The sequence below is a fragment of the Sapajus apella genome, unplaced genomic scaffold (assembly GCF_009761245.1).
Source record: "Sapajus apella isolate SASKATOON/1434 unplaced genomic scaffold, GSC_monkey_1.0 scaffold48, whole genome shotgun sequence".
Taxonomy (NCBI): domain Eukaryota; kingdom Metazoa; phylum Chordata; class Mammalia; order Primates; family Cebidae; genus Sapajus; species Sapajus apella.
This window is the reverse complement of record NW_022436988.1, coordinates 8,002,780-8,020,317: the sequence shown is the minus strand read 5'-3', so window position 1 is coordinate 8,020,317 and position 17,538 is coordinate 8,002,780. Positions and strand designations below refer to the sequence as shown.

The window sequence follows — 17,538 nt, the reverse complement described above, 5'->3', positions numbered from 1 at the left end:
GTTCAAGTGATTCTCCTGCCCCAGCCTCCCAAGTAGCTGGGACTACAAATGTGTGCCACCACAACTGGCTAATTTTTTTGTATTTTTAGCAGAGATGGGGTTTCACCATGTTGGCCAGGCTGGTCTCAACCTCCTGACCTCATGATGCACCTGCCTCAGCCCAAAGTGCTGGGATTACAGGCGTGAGCCACCTCGCCTAGCCTGCCATTTGTACTCTTTCCCCAGCTCTGTCCCTGAGGGACCTTCTCCCCTCACTTCTGTGGAGTTCTGTCCACACAAAACACACTTGCTTTTATCTCACTGATACTGCGGCCAGGGGAACTGCTGAGCTAGTGTCCTGCACAGGTTCCTTTGGCTGAGAATCGAGGAAGGCCTGCCAAAAGCAAGCTCACCTGAGGTCCCCAGGGAGAGGACACCTTGGTGGGCAGAACCTGAAGGAGGCAGTGGCCAAGGCCATGTGGGGCTCTCCCAATGCCAGGGAGGTCACAGCTGAGGGAGCTGACCCCGCACAGGATCCCTCCTCACCCTGTCACCTCCCCTTAGCCCTACCAAGGCTGAGAGGAAGCAGTGGGAAGGACCCAGCTCTTCAGTCCTGAGATAGAGCTGCTGAGGTCCAGACTGACCAGCATACACAGCCACCATTACTGCTCCCCGCAGATGCGCCTCAAAACCCAAAAAAGCAAGCAAGGCAGGTGGCCCCCAGACCCCAGGCCTGAGCACCCCACCTCCCTGTCTGTCCACTGTCTCCACTCTCCAGGTCTGCCACCAGCCACTGAGCCACAACCCCTGGGCCAGCAGCAGTAGGAGGGCTAGGGCCGGGCCAGGCAGGGGCGGGGTGGCTGCAGTGGCCTCATTGCAGCCCCACAAGCTCAGTGATCGGCGGGGCCTGCACCATGAACTCCTCATAGCGATGGAGAAACAGCCGGAAGCGAGCCAGATACGAGTCCTCGTTGTATGGTAGCTGCTTCTCACGGAGGAACTGGGACACCATGGGCTTCACCTGGGGGAAGACAGGCAGGAGAGGGGCCTGTGAGCTGGGTCTGTGGGCAGGTCCATCACCCCATGGGGGGGTGTCTTCTTCCCACCCCAGCTCCTATCTGCCTTGTTCCATGATTCTCCAGAGGAGCAGAAGGGCTTAAGTCAGAGAATTCTTGTCCTCACCCAGCAGAAGAAAGGAGTGGCTTCTTCCCAACATCCAGGGATCCTGACTACATGACAGCCCTCCTTGGCACAGGGGGTTAAAAACCAAAGGTCCCTTTTACCAAGCACCTACCATGTGCCAAACATTTCAGATCTATTTCTCCATTTCATCCTCAAAGCCTGTCAACATAAGCCCTGTTACTCCCATTTTACAGAAGAGAAAGCTGAGGCCCAGAGGCATTCAGTTCACTTGTCCAGAGTCGCACTGCTAGTAAGGAACCTGGGTATCTCTGATCTGAAACCCATGCTGCTGCAGATACACTGGTTGCCCTTCCTAGGTGACCTCTGACCAGGCCAGATGGGGAACTTGGAGTTCAGGTGAACCCTGAAGGCTCTTCCCTCCCCCTGCCACCTTTTTTTTTTTTTTTTTTGAGACAGGGTCTCACTCTGTCGCCCAGACTGGAGTGCAGTGGCACGATTATGGTTCACTGCATCCTCAACCTCCCCAGGCTCAGGTGGTCGTGACTCAGTTTCCCAAGTAGCTGGGACCACAAGCATGTGCCACCACACCCAGCTCATTTTTGTATTTTTTGGAGAGACGGGGTTTCACCATGTTGCCCAGGCTGCTCTCGAACTCCTGGGCTCAAGCAATCGGCCCGCCTCGGCATCCCAAAGGGCCAGGATTATAGGCGTGAGCAACCCCGCCAGGCCAAAGAATCTTCCCTTCCACCCTCTAACGGTCCCTTCATTCCAGCGCCCCCAGCCCAGACCTCAACTACCTTGCGGCACATGTTGTCGGAGAGCCTGGGGAAGAGGTGGTGTTCCACGTGGCAGCTGATGATCGAGTGCCCAAACGCCCAGTCCAGCACGGGCAGCCGGGCCAGGTTCAGCACCCCCAGGCTCATCATGTGGATCCGGCGGGGCTTGTTGTCCGGGGAGAACATGGGCAGCCCAATGTGCTGTGACAGACACGTGGATCACGCCGGGCAGCCTGGACCTCCCCACCCCATGCCAGGTGTCCTGGGACCTCATGCTACCCAGAGGGCTCTTCTGTCCCCTACCTCCTATGCAGGGCACCTGGTGGAGGGGCCCCTAGCCTGGCTCCGATGCTGACCCTGTTTCCTGCACTGAGTCTCATCATCTCTGCTCCTCCCTCCCCATCTGGACAGTCAGGGACTTAGCCCGGGCACCTCTCAGGACGCGTGGTTCCCTCATGCTCTCGACTGCCTACCACTCACTCCTCACACCTTCGCCTCATCCCGGAGATACTCTTCCCACTCTGTTCACCAGTCAAGACCCTACTCGTCATTCAAGGTCAAGTTTCATAGGCAATGTCAAGTGCTTCCTCTGCCAGATACTGTCCTAGGTCGGGAACTCAGAGGTGACCAGGAGCCTTGGTGGGTGCAGGACAGGACACAAGTATGGGATTAAGTAATTAAGTAGTTAACAGCAGCTGTAGTAAGTGCTGGACAGGGAAGTATAGGAAGTGCTTCTCTGGGGCCTTCCCTGGGCAGGGAGCAGGGAGATGTCCCCGTGAAAATGATGCCGGAGCTGGATGCTGAGCCCTGGCCTCCCAAGAAGAACTCCATCTCCAGTGCCTTCATCTGCCTGCCTCAGGGCATTCACTGGGGCCTTTATCTCCTACCACGTGGGTATCCATGAATGGAGGGAGGCATGCCGACTGTGTTGAGGAGAAGCTCGATTCTTTTTCATTTTTTAAGACGGAATCTCGCTCTATCCCCCAGACTGGAGTACAGTGGTGCAATTTTGGCTCACTGCAACCTCCGCCTCCCAGGTTCAAGTGATTCTCCCACCTCAGCCTCCTGGTTAGCTGGGATTACAGGTGCTCACCACTACACCCAGCTAGTGTGTGTGTGTGTGTGTGTGTGTGTGTGTGTGTTGAGGCAGAGTCTTGCTCTGTTGCCCAGGCTGTAGTGCAATGGCATGATCTTGGCTCACTGCAACCTCTGCCTCGTGGGTTCAAGTGATTCTCCTGCCTCAGCCTCCTACCCTGCTCAGCTAATTTTTGTATTTTTAGTAGAGACGGGGTTTCGCTCCATGTTGTCCAGACTGGTTTTGAACTCCTGACTTCAGGTGATTCTCGAGCCTCCCAAAGTGTCGGGATTACAAGCATGAGCCACCGTGCCTGGCCATTTTTGTGTTTTTAATAGAGACGGCATTTTGCCAGGTTGGCCAGGCTGGTCTTGAACTCCTGACCTCAGGTGATCCACCCACCTCAGCCTCCCAAAGGGCTGAGATTACAGGTGTGAGCCACCACGCCCAGCAGAGAAGGTTGCTTCTTACCTGAAATCAAAACTCTTGAATGACCCTTGGAGTCGGTGGGGGGAGGTCGAAGGGGAGCACTTACCAGAACTGCTGTTAATGACTTAATCCCCTAATCGTGTCCTGCCCTGCACCAACCCAAAGCTCCTGTTCGCCTCTGAGTTCCCGACCTAGGGTAGCGCCTGGCAGAGGAAGCACTTCACACTGCCTATGAAACTTGACCTTGAGCGACGAGTAGGATCTTGACTGGTGAACAGAGCAAGAAGGGTCTCTCCAGGACGAGGCAAGGGCACGGTGTGATGACAGTAAGAGGGAGGATGCCTCACCCCTCAGGTGGCCCCGCTCTCCTCACCCTAGAGTCCAGCCTGCAGTCAGGGTCCCTGGGGAATGCTCCCCTTAGCCACCCAGTGCCCAGGTTGGGGTGGCCTCACCTGGAAGATGTTGACGTGGAGGTAGGGGTGGGCCAGCAGGGATCTGGTGACGAACATGCAGCCCAGGGCTGAGCTGGGGCTCTTGAAGCCTGACACATTCAGGAGCAGCCAGTAGTGAGAATAAAGGCCCAGGGAAACCAGGGCCAGTGTCCGCAGGGCCGTCCCCAGCCCCACCTTCCTCAGCCGTTCTGCAGGAAGAGGCAAGACACAGAGGGAGGGGACAGGCAAGGCTCAGATCCATCAGGAGCAGCTCCCTGCTAGCTCAGGTGTGCTAAGGCAGTGGCAGGGGACTAAGTGTGTTCAATTCATACCCACAACAGCCCTGAAAAGCAGGATCCCCCATTGTGTGGATGAAGAAACGAGGTCAGGCATCATGGCTCAAGTCTGTAAACCCAGCACTTCGGGAGGCCAAGGCGGGCAGATTCCTTGAGCCTAGGAGTTCAAGACCAGCCTGGGCCACATGGCAAAACCCTATCTCTATCAAAAATACACAAAATTAGCCAGGCATGGTGGCTCACACCTGTGGTCCCAGCTACTCAGGAGGAGCCTGACCTCCTAGGCTCAGGTGATGCTCCCACCTCGGCCCCCTGAGTAGTTGGAACGACAGGTGTGCACCACCTGGAGAGAGCTGAGATTGTACCACTGCACTCTCCAGCCGGCCCAATAGCGTGAGACTCTGTGGAGGTGGAGGAGGGGGGTGAAGAAGAAAAAGAAGGAGGAGGAGGAAGAGGGAGGAGGGGACAAGGAGGAGGAGAAGGGAGGAGGGAGGAGGGGAAGAGGAGAGGAAGAAGAGGAAGAGGAGGAGGAAGAAGGAGAAGAAGAAGAAACAAAGAAAGCGAGAAACAGGAAGCAATCTGATGAAGGTCAAGCTGTGGGATTTAAACCCAGGTCTAGCTGCTCCCTCCCTCCTGCTCCCTCCACCATACAACATCGCTCCCCGGACATCAAAGCTGTAAACATGAAGTATGATTTGTGCAAGGCAGCTGCAAAGCATTTTTTTTTTTTTCTTTTTTTGAGACAGAGTCTAGCCTGTCACCCAGGCTGGAGTTACAATGGCAAGATCTCAGCTCACTGAAACCCCCACTTCCTGGGTTCAGGTGATTCTCCTGCCTCAGTCAGCCTCCCAAGTAGCTAGGACTACAGGCCCCCGCCACCACGCCCACCTAATTTTGTTGTATTTTAGTGGAGCGGGGATTTCACCATGTTGGCCAGGGTGGTCTCAAACTCCTAAGCTCAGGCCATCCACCTGCCTCAGCATCCCAAAACACTAGGATTACAGACATAAGCCACCATGCCTGGCCCCTGCAAAACATTTTTATACCTAGGACCTCATTTTCTTTCACACCAAACTTGAGGAGCAGGTAGAGGATCTGAGGCTCAGAGAGGTTCGGTTATCTGCCCAGGGTCCCCAGTTAGTAGGTGGCAGAGCCAGACTTGGCTCCGGGTCCGAGGCTCTCTCTACCTGCCAGGCCGTCTCAGCAAGTCTCTCTCGGGCCTTCCTCTACAAGCTACGTCCATGCAGCCAGGCAGGCAAGGAGAGCAGAGGAAGGTCCATGCAGGGTACCCCAGACCGGGCTCTCTTGATACTCACCGACAGCCACCAGTGGTGTGGCGACGGGGAGGAGGAGAGGAGCAAGGAACATGTAGACATAGCGGTTGAGGCAAGGCAGCCTCCACGTGCTGGAGTCCCCCAGCCCCACCACATTGGTGTAGGCATGGTGCATCTTGACATGCCCGTGTGTGGCATGCTCTGCAGTGAAGGCCGTGCATACCTGGAGGAGGGAACCAGAAAGGATGCTGGGGTTTGTGCCAGGCACAGTGGGGCAAGGCAGAACCTTTGAGAGCCCTGAGAACACCCCTGCTGCCTCAAGCCCTGCATGTCCAGGGCAGTCCTCCTTCACAGCCCCGGCTAATCAGCTTTGACCATCAACTCTCAGGGATCTATCACCACGGAGTGGCAGCCAGTCAACACAAGCACATCCATTTGGCAAGGCTCTGCAAAGCCTTTGGGGGTGGGAGGCTGGAACCCTGGAGTGCCAATCGGCCAGTGACTACCCAGGCTGTCGTGATTGGAGGCACTGCGGGTGATGATCCCGGCATCCACTGCCATGATTTTGTGTGTGTTTCTCTTAGAAGCATCTGCTCCTTCGTAACACTGAGCACTCTGAGCCTGGAGCAGCAGCCAGGAGGGGCAGCAGGCGTGGGGTGAGAGTACAGGGACACCATCCCCTGAAGAGTCCACAAGGTGGGGGCGGTGCCCTGATGGGGGCCCGAGAGCTTCTCCCTAGAGGTGACTCTTCTCCAGCATGGATCCCCAGTGGGATTCTTCGAAGCCGCTATGAGCAGCAGCACAGCTCTGACTCCTAGAAGAGCAGTCAGTCTAAAATGCAAAAGCCACGCTAAGGTGTTTCTTAAGCAAATATATGCAAATGGTATGCAGACATAAGCCTCCTCCAATATTTTATCTAGGACAGAAAATGTGGCTAATTTTGTTGAAGACGCTGCCTGTTTCTGGAATGACAGGAAAAATTTCCCAATACCACTCATCACGAGCCAGGTAAAGACAGCGGGACATCCCCTGCGGAGGGCTCACTGCGCCAGGCTCCGCATCCTGCACGCACAATTCCCAAGGGAGGTGGGGGGTGACCACATGCTGCTGAGTTAGTTGGAAAATGGATGGTCTTGCTGAAAAAGATTATCTGCTGTTATTTTTATTTTATTTTATTTTGAGATGGAACTCGCTCTGCTGCCCAGGCTTGAGTGCAGTGGCGAAACCACAGCTGATGGCAACCTTCATTGGAAACGGATGCTCAGTGCCACAAAGAAAAATTAGCACTGAGACAAAGAATCTTTCAGCGACACAATTTTTACTTCCTAGGCTGGAAAGGTACCCTCGCTAGCCATCTTGCCACGAGAGTACAATGAACAAAAGAAAGCAGACAAGTTTATCCCTTATGAATTTGAGGTCATCCTTACCGCTGTGTCTGATCTCTGTTGGCTGGAGCCAGACCTCACAATGTAAACTAAAACCCGATTGGCTAACAACTTAAAACTTTTCTAAACAGGAAAAAGCGATGGAGAGCTGGGACATGCCTGTGAGCACGTCCAGCACAGATATTTTGGCTAAAGTACAAGGACATAGAATATACTATGTGTCTGTAAGCATGGCATGTCTGACAGCTACATAGGATAGGGCTTAACAAACAGTGATTAACACACCTATTCTTTAACAAGAAAGCAAACTTTAAAGAGGAAATTTTCTACTTCCCACACTCTGCCTCCCAGGTTCTCCTGCCTCAGCCTCCGTCGTACAGGTGCCCACCACCACACCCAGCTAATTTTTGTATTCTTAGTAAAGATGGGGTTTCACCAGGTTGGCCAGACTGGTCTCAAACTCCTGGCCTTATGTGATCCACCCGCCTCAGCCTCTCAAAGTGCTAGGAATACAGGTGTGAGCCACCGTGTCCGGCCCAATTTATTCTTTCATGCAGTTGTTTGTTCATGTAAGCATTGTCTGACCACTGATGGTGCCCAGCACCATGATACACCTGTGGGGTTCCCAGGGCCTTGTCCCTGGGAAAGGGAAGAGAATGCCCTCAGAGTCATTTGATGGGCTCAACGCAGACCGTACGGGGCCTGCTCCCATGAGAATAAGGTGCTCTCGAGGGCTACTCTTGCTGTGGCCCTCACCAGGGTCCCTCTCTCATCCCGAAGGTGGCTAAAACATGGCTGCATTCACACAGATGCTGCCCCAGAGCCAGGCCAAAGAGTTCCCTGGGGACTTGCACCTGGAGACTTGTATTCTCCCTGAGCAAGACGGCCAGGTGGAGCAAATAAAAATACAGGATGCCCTCTTAATTCTGAATTTCAGATAAACAACTACATGGAATATTTGGGATATACTTGTACAAAAATATTGGTTGTTTGTCTGAAATTCAAATGTATCAGTGTGTGTTAGGCCATTCCGGCATTGCTAAAGAAATATCTGAGGCTGGGTAGTTTGTAAAGAATAGAGGTTTCATGAGCTCAGTTTCTGCAGGCTGCACAGAAGCTTGGTAGGAAGGTCTCAGGACAATTACAATCATAGCAGATCATAATCACGACAATCGTGGCGGAAGGCCAAGGGGAAGGCAAAGAGGGAGCAGGCAGTGACGTGGTGAAAGCAGGAACAGTGGGACGGGCGCAGGGGCGGGGGTGCCACACACTTTTAAATGACCAGATCTTTTTTTTTTTTTTCTGAGTCTCGCTCTGTTGCCCAGGCTGGAGTGCAATGGCGTGATCTCAGCTCACTACAACCTCCACTTCCCAGGTTCAAGCGATTCTCCTGCCTCAGCCTCTTGAGTAGCAGAGCATGCCCGGCTAATTTTTCTGTTTTTAGCAGAGACAGGGTTTTGCCATGTTGGCCAGGCTGGTCTCGAACTCCTGACCTCAAGTGATCCACCCGCCTTGGCCTCCCAAAATGTTGGGATTGCAAGCATGAGCCACTGTGCCCAGTATAAATGGCCAGATCTTTTGAGAACTCACCCTGACTCTCACCAGGACAGCACCACGGGGATGCTGCACTCATTCAGGAGAAACGCCTCCATGATCCAATCACCTCCCACAAGGCCCCGCCTCCCCACTGTTGGTGCTGGCCGCTGGGGTTACTGCCTCCGTTGACAAACTTGGGTTTACCTGCCGGGAGATAAGTCTCTCTCGCACCAGCAGAACTATTGGTACTTCTAAAACAACTCACCTGACCTGCAGCTCAAAGGCTTTTTTTCTTTTGAGATGGAGTCTTACTCTGTCACCTAGACTGGAGTGCAGTGGTGTGATATTAGCTCACTGCAACCTCTGCCACCTGGGGTTCAAGCGGTTCTCCTGCCTCAGCCTCCCAAGTAGCTGGGATCACAGGCGCCTGCCACCGCACCTGGCTAACTTTTGTAGTTTTAGTAGAGACGGGGTTTCACCATCTGGGTCAGGCTGGTCTTGAACTCCTAACATAGTGATCCACCTGCCTCGCCCTCCCAAAGTGCTGGGATTACAGGCGTGAGCCACCACGCCCAGTGAAAGGCTTTTCTTAAGAAAACCTACGTTTAAAGATTACATTTCAAACTGAGATTTAGGTGGGACAAACATCCAAATCATGTCACTGGGCATTTTATATTTTACCTAGAAAACCTCCTGCTGAGGTTCGTGGAGCCCCAGAGGCCCCCAGCATTCTGGAGCCAGATGTGAAGGGGCTGCTGATACCCTGGGAACCGGCAAGAGTCTAGAGAGAGGAATAGAAGCTGTGCAGATCCAGCCCGGAAGCTCTCCTGCCAGGCCAGCGCTGCCCCTGGACTATCCTGCAACCCCTCTTTCTCGTCCTGTCCATTCCTGCTGCCCACCAATCTGCACCTCCTCCTCCTCCTTGCTGATCCCACCTAGACAACCTCCACCTGAACCTCCTCCTTGAACCCCATCCCTGCCCTCTGTCCTCACCATCTCTCCGCCTGCCCATGCCAACAGCCTTCGTCCGGTCTCCTGCCTCATCCACCTCAAATCTAATAGAGTGACCCAGTTAAAACCCAACACTGCATCATAATTTCGCAACTATGGTTTTAATCCTGTAGGGTACTGTTTGTGTAAAAACTAAAAGAGGGGCCAGGCACAGTGGCTCACGCCTGTAATCGCAGCACTGGGAGGGCAAGGTAGGCAGATCACTTGAGGTCAAGGGTTCAAGACCAGCCTGGCCAACGTGGGGAAACCCATCTCTACTAAAAATACAAAAATTAGCCAGGTGTGGTAGTGCACACCTGTAGTCCCAGCTACTTGGGAGGCTGAGGTAGGAGAATCGCTGGAATCCAGGAGGTCAGAGGCTGCAGTGAGCCAAGATCATGCCACCACAATCCAGCCTGGACAATGGAGTGAAACTCTGTCTCAAAAAAAAAAACTAAAAGAGGAAAATATTAGAGAAGAACATAGAAGAGACTGACAACCCGCAGCCATCATCTCCCAGAGGAAATGGGTCATCTTCAGAAAGGGGCAGGACGAGGACCTCTCCCGATGGTTTTTGAATTCTGAATTACATAAACACATTACCTATTCAAAAAATAAGTTAGTTTTGAAAACTACCAACTTAGATGACCACCTTTGGCCACAAGACCAAGTTCCAGGTCCTCTGCCTGCCACATGCCTCCTTTCCCTTCTCCAGGGTCCCCGTTAGATTCTGGCGATCCCAGATTCCTGAGGGTCCCTCATGCACTGCACTGATGCCCAAAGCCTTTGTCCCCATATTTGCTCTGTCTGAAGCCACCTTCCTGCTCCTTAGTTTGGCCAACCCTGTCCTGGCAGCATCTCCCCTGGAAACTTTCCCCGAGGTTTTGCAGCCCTGCATGATTCACATTTGGGACTCGGCACCTTTTGTGTCAGGGGCTGTCCTGTGCACTGTAGGACATTTAGCAATGTTCCCAGCCATTCATAGTAGATGCCAGTAGCACGCATCCCCGCATACCCCAGGCTTTATTATTATGACTATGATTATTTAGAGACAGAGTTTTACTCTGTCGCCCGGGCTGGACTACAGTGACGCAATCTTGGCTCACAGAAGCCTTGAACTCCTCGGCTCAGGCAATCCTCCTGCCTTGGCCTCCCAAGTAGCTTGGACTACAGGTGCACACCACTACATCCAGCTAATTTTTGTTTTGTTTTGTAGAGACAGGCTCTCGCTGTGTTGCCAAGGCTGGTCTGAAACTCCTGGGCTCAAGTGATCCTCCCGCCTCGGCCTCCCAAGGTGGTGGGAGCCACCGAGCCTGGCCCACACGCAGTATCAACAGCCAAAAATATCTCCAGACATGGCCCAATGTCCCTGCCCTGCTCTTCCCACCCCCAGCTCTCAGAGCCTTCACTCCACCCCGGTTGATGCCCTCATCACATTCTGCCTGCCCCGGGCACCTACCAGCTCACGTGGCATTGCACAATTTGCTTAACCACCCAGATCAGGGTTTCCTCATCTACAAAGTGAGGGCAATAATAATTTCACCCTTGAAGGGGGTGTGACTATGAAATGAGGTAATTTACGACACACACACACACACACACACACACACACACAGTACTAATGTCCATTTCCTGGGTTTTGATATTGAACGACACTTAGATAAATGTAATTATTGGGGGAAACTGGATAAAGGCTATATCAGACCTCTCTGTCCTGTTTTTGCAAGTCCTGTGAATCCATAATTATTTTAAAAATAAAAAGGGTTTTTGGCCGGGTGTGGTGGCTCAAGCCTGTAATCCCAGCACTTTGGGAGGCCGAGGCGGGTGGATCACAAGGTCAAGAGATCAAGACCATCCTGGTCAACATGATGAAACCCCGTCTCTACTAAAAATACAAAACATTAGCTGGGCATGGCGGTGCATGCCTGTGATCCCAGCTACTCAGGAGGCTGAGGCAGGAGAATTGCCTGAACCCAGGAGGCGGAGGTTGCGGTGAGCCGAGATCGCGCCATTGCACTCCAGCCTGGGTAACAAGGGCGAAACTCCGTCTCAAAAAAAAAAAAAAAAAAAGGGTTTTACAAAGTATATTTTGTACTGCAACTCTGAGTTTTCCCTCTAAATAAACATTAAAGATTAAAAAGATAAGAAGTCATAGTTGAACTTAGGCAACAGCCCTCTGGGTTTGCGTGGGAACAGGCAGAGAGAAGGTTGGAGAGATAGCCCGGAGGATAATGGCCACATTGAACTCCTGTGAGAAGAGAACATTCCAGGATCATGACTAGCCTGGGGGTTCACGGCCCTGTTTCTACCCCCACAAGAGGACTGAAGGAAGGTGATGGCGTTCCCCTATGAGGCATCCCTCCCTCACAGCAGAGCTCCCGTCCAGCAGTGGTGGCCCCGCCCCTGCAGCACAAAGCTGACTTCACAAGGATTTGAAGCGGAGACACCACCGGAGATTAGGAACCGGCAGGGCCTGTTCCCTCCCACTCAGGGGAGCATCTTGGATTGTGAGTGACATGCAGGAGAGTCCCCAAAGCCGTCTGACTTCAGGAGTTAATCCTTCCCAAACTTCAGGGCTTAAGTTACGGGGGCCTGCCCACCCCACACTGCCCCCCACCTTCCCGTGGCCATCTGAGCATGGTGCAGTCCCCTTCACTGACAGTCCCCGAGAAGACGCCTGGCAGTCCCCATGGTGACCCAGGACAGGGCTGGGCAGGTACTCTCACTGGGCAAGGCCAGGGTTATCAGAGGCTGTAGAGGAGGTCGGAGATAGAACTTTCCTATGCAGAACAGAAATGGAAGCCTCCCCCTCCAGCCTGTCTGCCCCTCCCCCAGATCCCATGGCCCAACTTGGAGCTGGTAAACCCTGAGACAATCCCAGCAAAAGCTGAGCGCCCAGGAGAGCCAGTGATACTCAGTTAATGCCTGAGGCTGCAGTATTTGCCAAACACCGAAAAGAACCTAGGTCTATAGGCTACATTATTCTGCAGCGATGATGTCTCCTGAGCGTCAAGGTTTGGGAAGAGCACAGGTACCCCCCAAGGAAGGATCCTAAGAGAGAAGACACCAAGACGCGGGAGAAGAGTCAGAGATCTAGGAAGGGTCCCAGGGCATCCTCTGAGGTCCTAGGCAGCAAGAACTTGTCCTCTGCGCCCTGCAGAGGCCCAGAGGACACAGCATCCAACCCCCAACATATACACAGCTCTGTCAAGCTTTGCAAACTTGCAGTTAAAAAGGCAGCAACGGGCCGGGCGTGGTGGCTCAAGCCTGTAATCCCAGCACTTTGGGAGGCCGAGGCGGGTGGATCACGAGGTCAAGAGATCGAGACCATCCTGGTCAACATGGTGAAACCCCGTCTCAACTAAAAATACAAAAAAGTAGCTGGGCATGGTGGCGTGTGCCTGTAATCCCAGCTGCTGGGGAGGCTGAGGCAGGAGAATTGCCTGAACCCAGGAGGCGGAGGTTGCGGTGAGCCGAGATCGCGCCATTGCACTCCAGTCTGGGTAACAAGAGCGAAACTCCGTCTCACAAAAAAAAAAAAAAAAAAAAAGCAGCAACAACAACAGGCCGGGCGCTGTGGTTCACGCCTGTAATCCCAGCACTTTGGGAGGCCAAGGCAGGTGGCTCACATGAGATCAGGAGTTCAAGACCAGCCTGGCAACATGGTGAAACCCCGTCTCTACAAAAATACACACAAAAAATTAACCAGGCATGATGGCAGCACCGTGCCTGTAGTCCCAGCTACTGGGGAGGCTGAGGTGGGAGAATTGCTTGAACCCGGGAGGTGGAGGTTGCAGTGAGACAAGACTGCATCATTGCACTCTAGCCTGGGCAACAGAGCAAGATTCTGTCTTAAAAAAAAAAAAAAAAAAACGAACAGAGCAAAAACAACTGCTAACCCTTTCCTTGCAGCTGACCACGTTAACTCCAGAGAAAGAAAGTGATGACCACACTGGTGAAGCATGTCAGGATCACGCCCTCCGTTAAGGTCTGCACTGCTACGTTTAATCCACATGCTGGCCTCATGAGGGGGGTCCTGTTATTTCTCCTGTTTATTAGGTGAGGAAAGTGACACTTAAATGTTGAATTAAGTAACTTGCTCAAGGTCAGGGCAGCCAGTGGAGCTTAGAGAGCCAGAGTAGCCCACCCTCTCTAGGGGATCAGCAGCAAGGCTGCTGTGAACTTGGGGTGAACTCCAGAGAAGTAAAACCACAATAGGAGGATGTGTATGTCTTGGAATAGAACAGAGACAGGCCTGGAGAGATAACCAGCTTTCACTGATCTTGCTGCAAGATAGTTGTTAGCTGAAGTATGTGAACTGAAGTATGAGAATTATAACCACAGGCTGTTCTAAGTAACTGCAACCTCCCTCTGCTGTGTGCTTTGGAAACATATAAAATAAAGTACTCTTGAGACAGGTCGGCCAGAGAGACTGACATCCTCACCTCCTGGACCACCTGGCCCAGCTTTCTCTATGTCTATGTCTGTGTCTTTCTTTATCCCCCACTGTTCCCTCTGAGGTCTTTGAACCCTTGTGCAGCATGGGATGCAGCATGCACCAGAAACCACTGCTTCAAAGGCTGATCTTGAACTCCTGACCTCAGGTGATCTGCCTGCCTCGGCCTCCCAAAGTGCTAGGATTACAGGCGTGAACCCCAGACACTGTCCTCGACACCACCCTGCCTGGCAGACAAGACCAGCACCCTCCTCCAGCTCTGCACTTGCCTCACCGACACCAGCCAGACTGGGAAACCTGGTCCACCCGTTCCCCCACACTGGGGCTGGGCCCTCCCAGAGGGTAGCTGGAGCGAAACTGTGGGATGAAAAAAATGAAGACGCATCCCATGTAGGTTAGTCGGAGGCTTCAGCGATAAACTACTCAGGCCCTGTTCCTCAGCCCACTGCAGCCCACCTGTCACACCACATGAGGCGGGAGCCAAGCCTTCCCTCCCCAGCTTCCAGGGGCCTTGCAGGCCTGGACCTGGCTCCCTAGACAACTGCAGGGTCATCGTCAACAAATATTGATAGAAGGCCTAGCAAGAGCTCAGGTCTGTGCCAGAAGCTGAAGAATAAAAGCATCAAAAAGATGAAGCCACCGGGCTTATGGGGAAAAGTCAGCATTCACAAGCAGAATGCGGCCCTAAGGCTACCTGGGTATCTCCTTAGTGCTGGGTTTCGGGTGGAGAGCTCCCGCAGGAAAGCCTCTCAGAGGAGGCGTCCTTGGCCTCCTGCCTTCATTTGGCACACGTGATAGCTACCATGTGGGTATAACACTTTGGTGTTGTGTATCAGATTCACCTGTGGAACTTGGTGAACACACAGTGGCCCAAGTCCACTTCTCTAGCAAGCCGGGGCCTTCAGGTCATTCTGCCACCAGACTCCCTCCCTCCTCCTGAGCCCCGCTCCTAGGGGACGCAGGGCAGGACACACCTGTCCAGACGCTCTGGTTCGGGTGTGACCCTCTATCCTGCAGTCACCTGGCCACCTCCTCCTGCCCGCCACCGCCAGTCCACTCTGCCCACCTGCGCACCCACCGGCTGCTGCAGCAGAGCCAGCGCCACCACCTCTGCCGCCCCCGCCCCCACCAGCAGCCCGGCCGGGTCTCGAACACCAAAGTTTGAGAACCACTAGGTTAGCTCTGTGCAATAAATCCCTTACAGCCAAGCAGTCCCAAAGTCTGGATACCTGCTCCTCATCCTCAGCTGCCTCCAGGCTCCTGGCACTCGGTACAGCTTTTTTTAAACAATGCAAACATAGCTCATTCTGCCCCGTGACCCAGCGTTATGACACAGTCCATGTCACCAGCACAGTCCAATGTCTCCCTTGCCTCTCTGTGGATTACAGACTTGGCAGGCAGCTGACCCAGACTCCAGGGCCTGGCCGGTGTCTAAGAGTCTGGCCAGGACCAATGCTCAGGGCTCCCAGGGAAAGGAACTGTCTTGAAATTGACCCTAATGATCAGAAGCCTGTGGGTTCCTCTTGTCTTTAACACTTTAGCTGTGTGTGCTGGTGAGAAGGGCAGGGAAGGGGAAGGCACAGGGGATATGACAGTGCTAGGTGAGAAATGCTTCATCCACTCAGCTGCGTGGATAGTATTATAGATATACAGATATATGTGTGTGTAGATAGTTATATAAAGTCATGTAACTTTATAAAAACTTAATAATTAGGCCGGGCGCGGTGGCTCACGCCTGTAATCCCAGCACTTTGGGAGGCCGAGGCGGGTGGATCACGAGGTCAAGAGATCGAGACCATCCTGGTCAACATGGTGAAACCCCGTCTCTACTAAAAATACAAAAATTCAGCTGGGCATGGTGGCACGTGCCTGTAATCCCAGCTACTCAGGAGGCTGAGGCAGGAGAATTGCCTAAACCTACGAAGCAGAGGTTGCGGTGAGCCGAGATCGCGCCATTGCACTCCAGCCTGGGTAACAAGAGCGAAACTCTGTCTCAAAAAAAAAAAAAAAAAAAAAAAAAAAACTTAATAATTAAGTTATTTGGTCACAATAACCAGTGCTTCCAGAAGAGAATTGTTTCTGGTCCCAGCTTTCCTATCTATTCATAAGGTGTGGCCATTTATTTATTCAGGGGGACCATCACCTGGGTGGCCAGGCAACGGTCCCCCTAGAAAGGAGGAGGGAGCAAGTTCAGCAGAGGAACTGGAGAGGCTTGGAGACCAGTTAAGAGAGAAAGACAAGCTGGTCAGAAACCTTTGCCTTCCTGGCCTTGCCCGAAGGTAGGAAGGCCAAGGCAGAACTGGCAAGGGGTGGAAGAAGAGAGGGCAAGGGTCAGGTGAGGTGGGTCCTTCCTGGAGCTGACCCCGGGGATCAGGGGGCATCTCAGGAAGCCTGGACCATGGCCCAGCATCAGAGGAGCAGCATCCGGAGTGAAGGGCCCCTCCCCCCACCCTCCTGTCAGTGGCTCACATTTTAAACCCTGATTGCAAAACCTGGAGGCCCCAGTGGTTGGACCTGTGGGCCAAGAAAGTCGCATACTCATCGTGCAGTTTTCTACCATGGGGTGCAAACACCCTCTCAAGGGCTTGGTGAAGTGCACAGACACACTGTAGTGCATACCGCACACGTGGACCCACATACCATCAGCCGCAGCCACCTGCCCTGCGGGCACACGCACACCTGGACACACGCACATGCTTGCACAGAAGAATGAGGTTTCCCACATGGTCCCAGCAGCTGCTCACATCCTCCTTCTCCCAGGCTCACCTCCACAAAGAAAAGCAGCCAGATCTTGCTCCAGCGTTTGGACTCCGTTAGGGCCCCATGAGTGGCCAGGTGGCTGCCTTTGACAGTGAGCGTATAGTGGCACACACCCAAGACGGTGATGCCCGACGAAAAGACCAGGGCATTCTCAGAGCGCAGGCACAGGAACCCTGCGTGGGGAGGAGGAAGAGGACCGGGTCTTTCTCTAGCTCTGGGTGATCGGGCCCAAACACCTCAACCCCTACCCTGGGAGCCCAAATTAAAGTGGACCAGGCTCCGGGGGCTGCCACAGGCGGGACGAGGCAGGTTCCACTGTGGCCTGAGGGGGACCAGGATTGCCCCTCCAGTGGTCCTGACTCTCCCGTGGTTTCCCTCCTGGGCCCCCAGCCAAAGCAGTGAGGGGGCCTCAGGTACCGTGGGTGTTCCAGACCAGGAAGGTGCCAGGGGAAACTCCCACCCCCTCTCCAGTCACATCTCATCCCTCCCGTCACTCCCCGCCCCCACCTGGACTTTCCCTTCCACCACCCTCCTGCCATCAGACTCCCTCCCTCCTCCTGCGCCCAGCTCCTCGGGAACACAGGGCAGGACACACCAGTCCAGACTCTCGGGTTTGGTGTGACCCTCCATCCTGGGGTCACCCGGCCACCCCCGCCTGCCTGCCGCCGCCGGTCCACTCTGCCCGGCTGCGCTCCCAGAGCTCGCGCCGCCACCTCCGCCGCACCCGCCCCCACCCGCAGCCCGGCGGGGTTGCCAGGTCCTGACGTCCCTCACCGGCCGGCAAGGCGAGGAGGCTGAGCGCGAGGATGGCGCAGTCCACGCCGTGGCGCTCCCACCAGGAGCTCATCCTCACCACGTCCTGGACCAGCACCTCTAGCTCCCGCAGCAGCGCCTCGCCCCGCTGGGGCGCGCTCCGCGCGGGTTCCATGGGCTACCTGGGCTCCGTGGGCCCCGTGGGTTCCGTGGGCTCGGGCCCGGCGCGCACGGAGGACTGGAGGGCGAGGCGGG

General features: G+C 54.1%; 1 protein-coding gene across 2 annotated transcripts; it reads right to left on the bottom strand.

Annotated features, from left to right (window-relative positions):
* Positions 1-537: 537 nt before the first annotated feature.
* FADS6 (fatty acid desaturase 6) lies at positions 538-17,538 on the bottom strand. Of its 2 annotated transcripts, XM_032241780.1 has the most exons (6): positions 17,305-17,538; positions 16,537-16,703; positions 5,446-5,626; positions 3,855-4,042; positions 1,920-2,099; positions 538-1,000 (listed from the first exon to the last, which is right to left on the bottom strand). In XM_032241780.1, the coding sequence occupies exons 1-6, from the start codon at positions 17,456-17,458 to the stop codon at positions 851-853; spliced, it is 1,020 nt and encodes a 339-aa protein (XP_032097671.1). In that variant the 5' UTR covers positions 17,459-17,538; the 3' UTR covers positions 538-850. The 2 variants fall into 2 exon arrangements, with proteins under 2 accessions (XP_032097671.1, XP_032097672.1); XM_032241781.1 differs by lacking the exon at positions 1,920-2,099.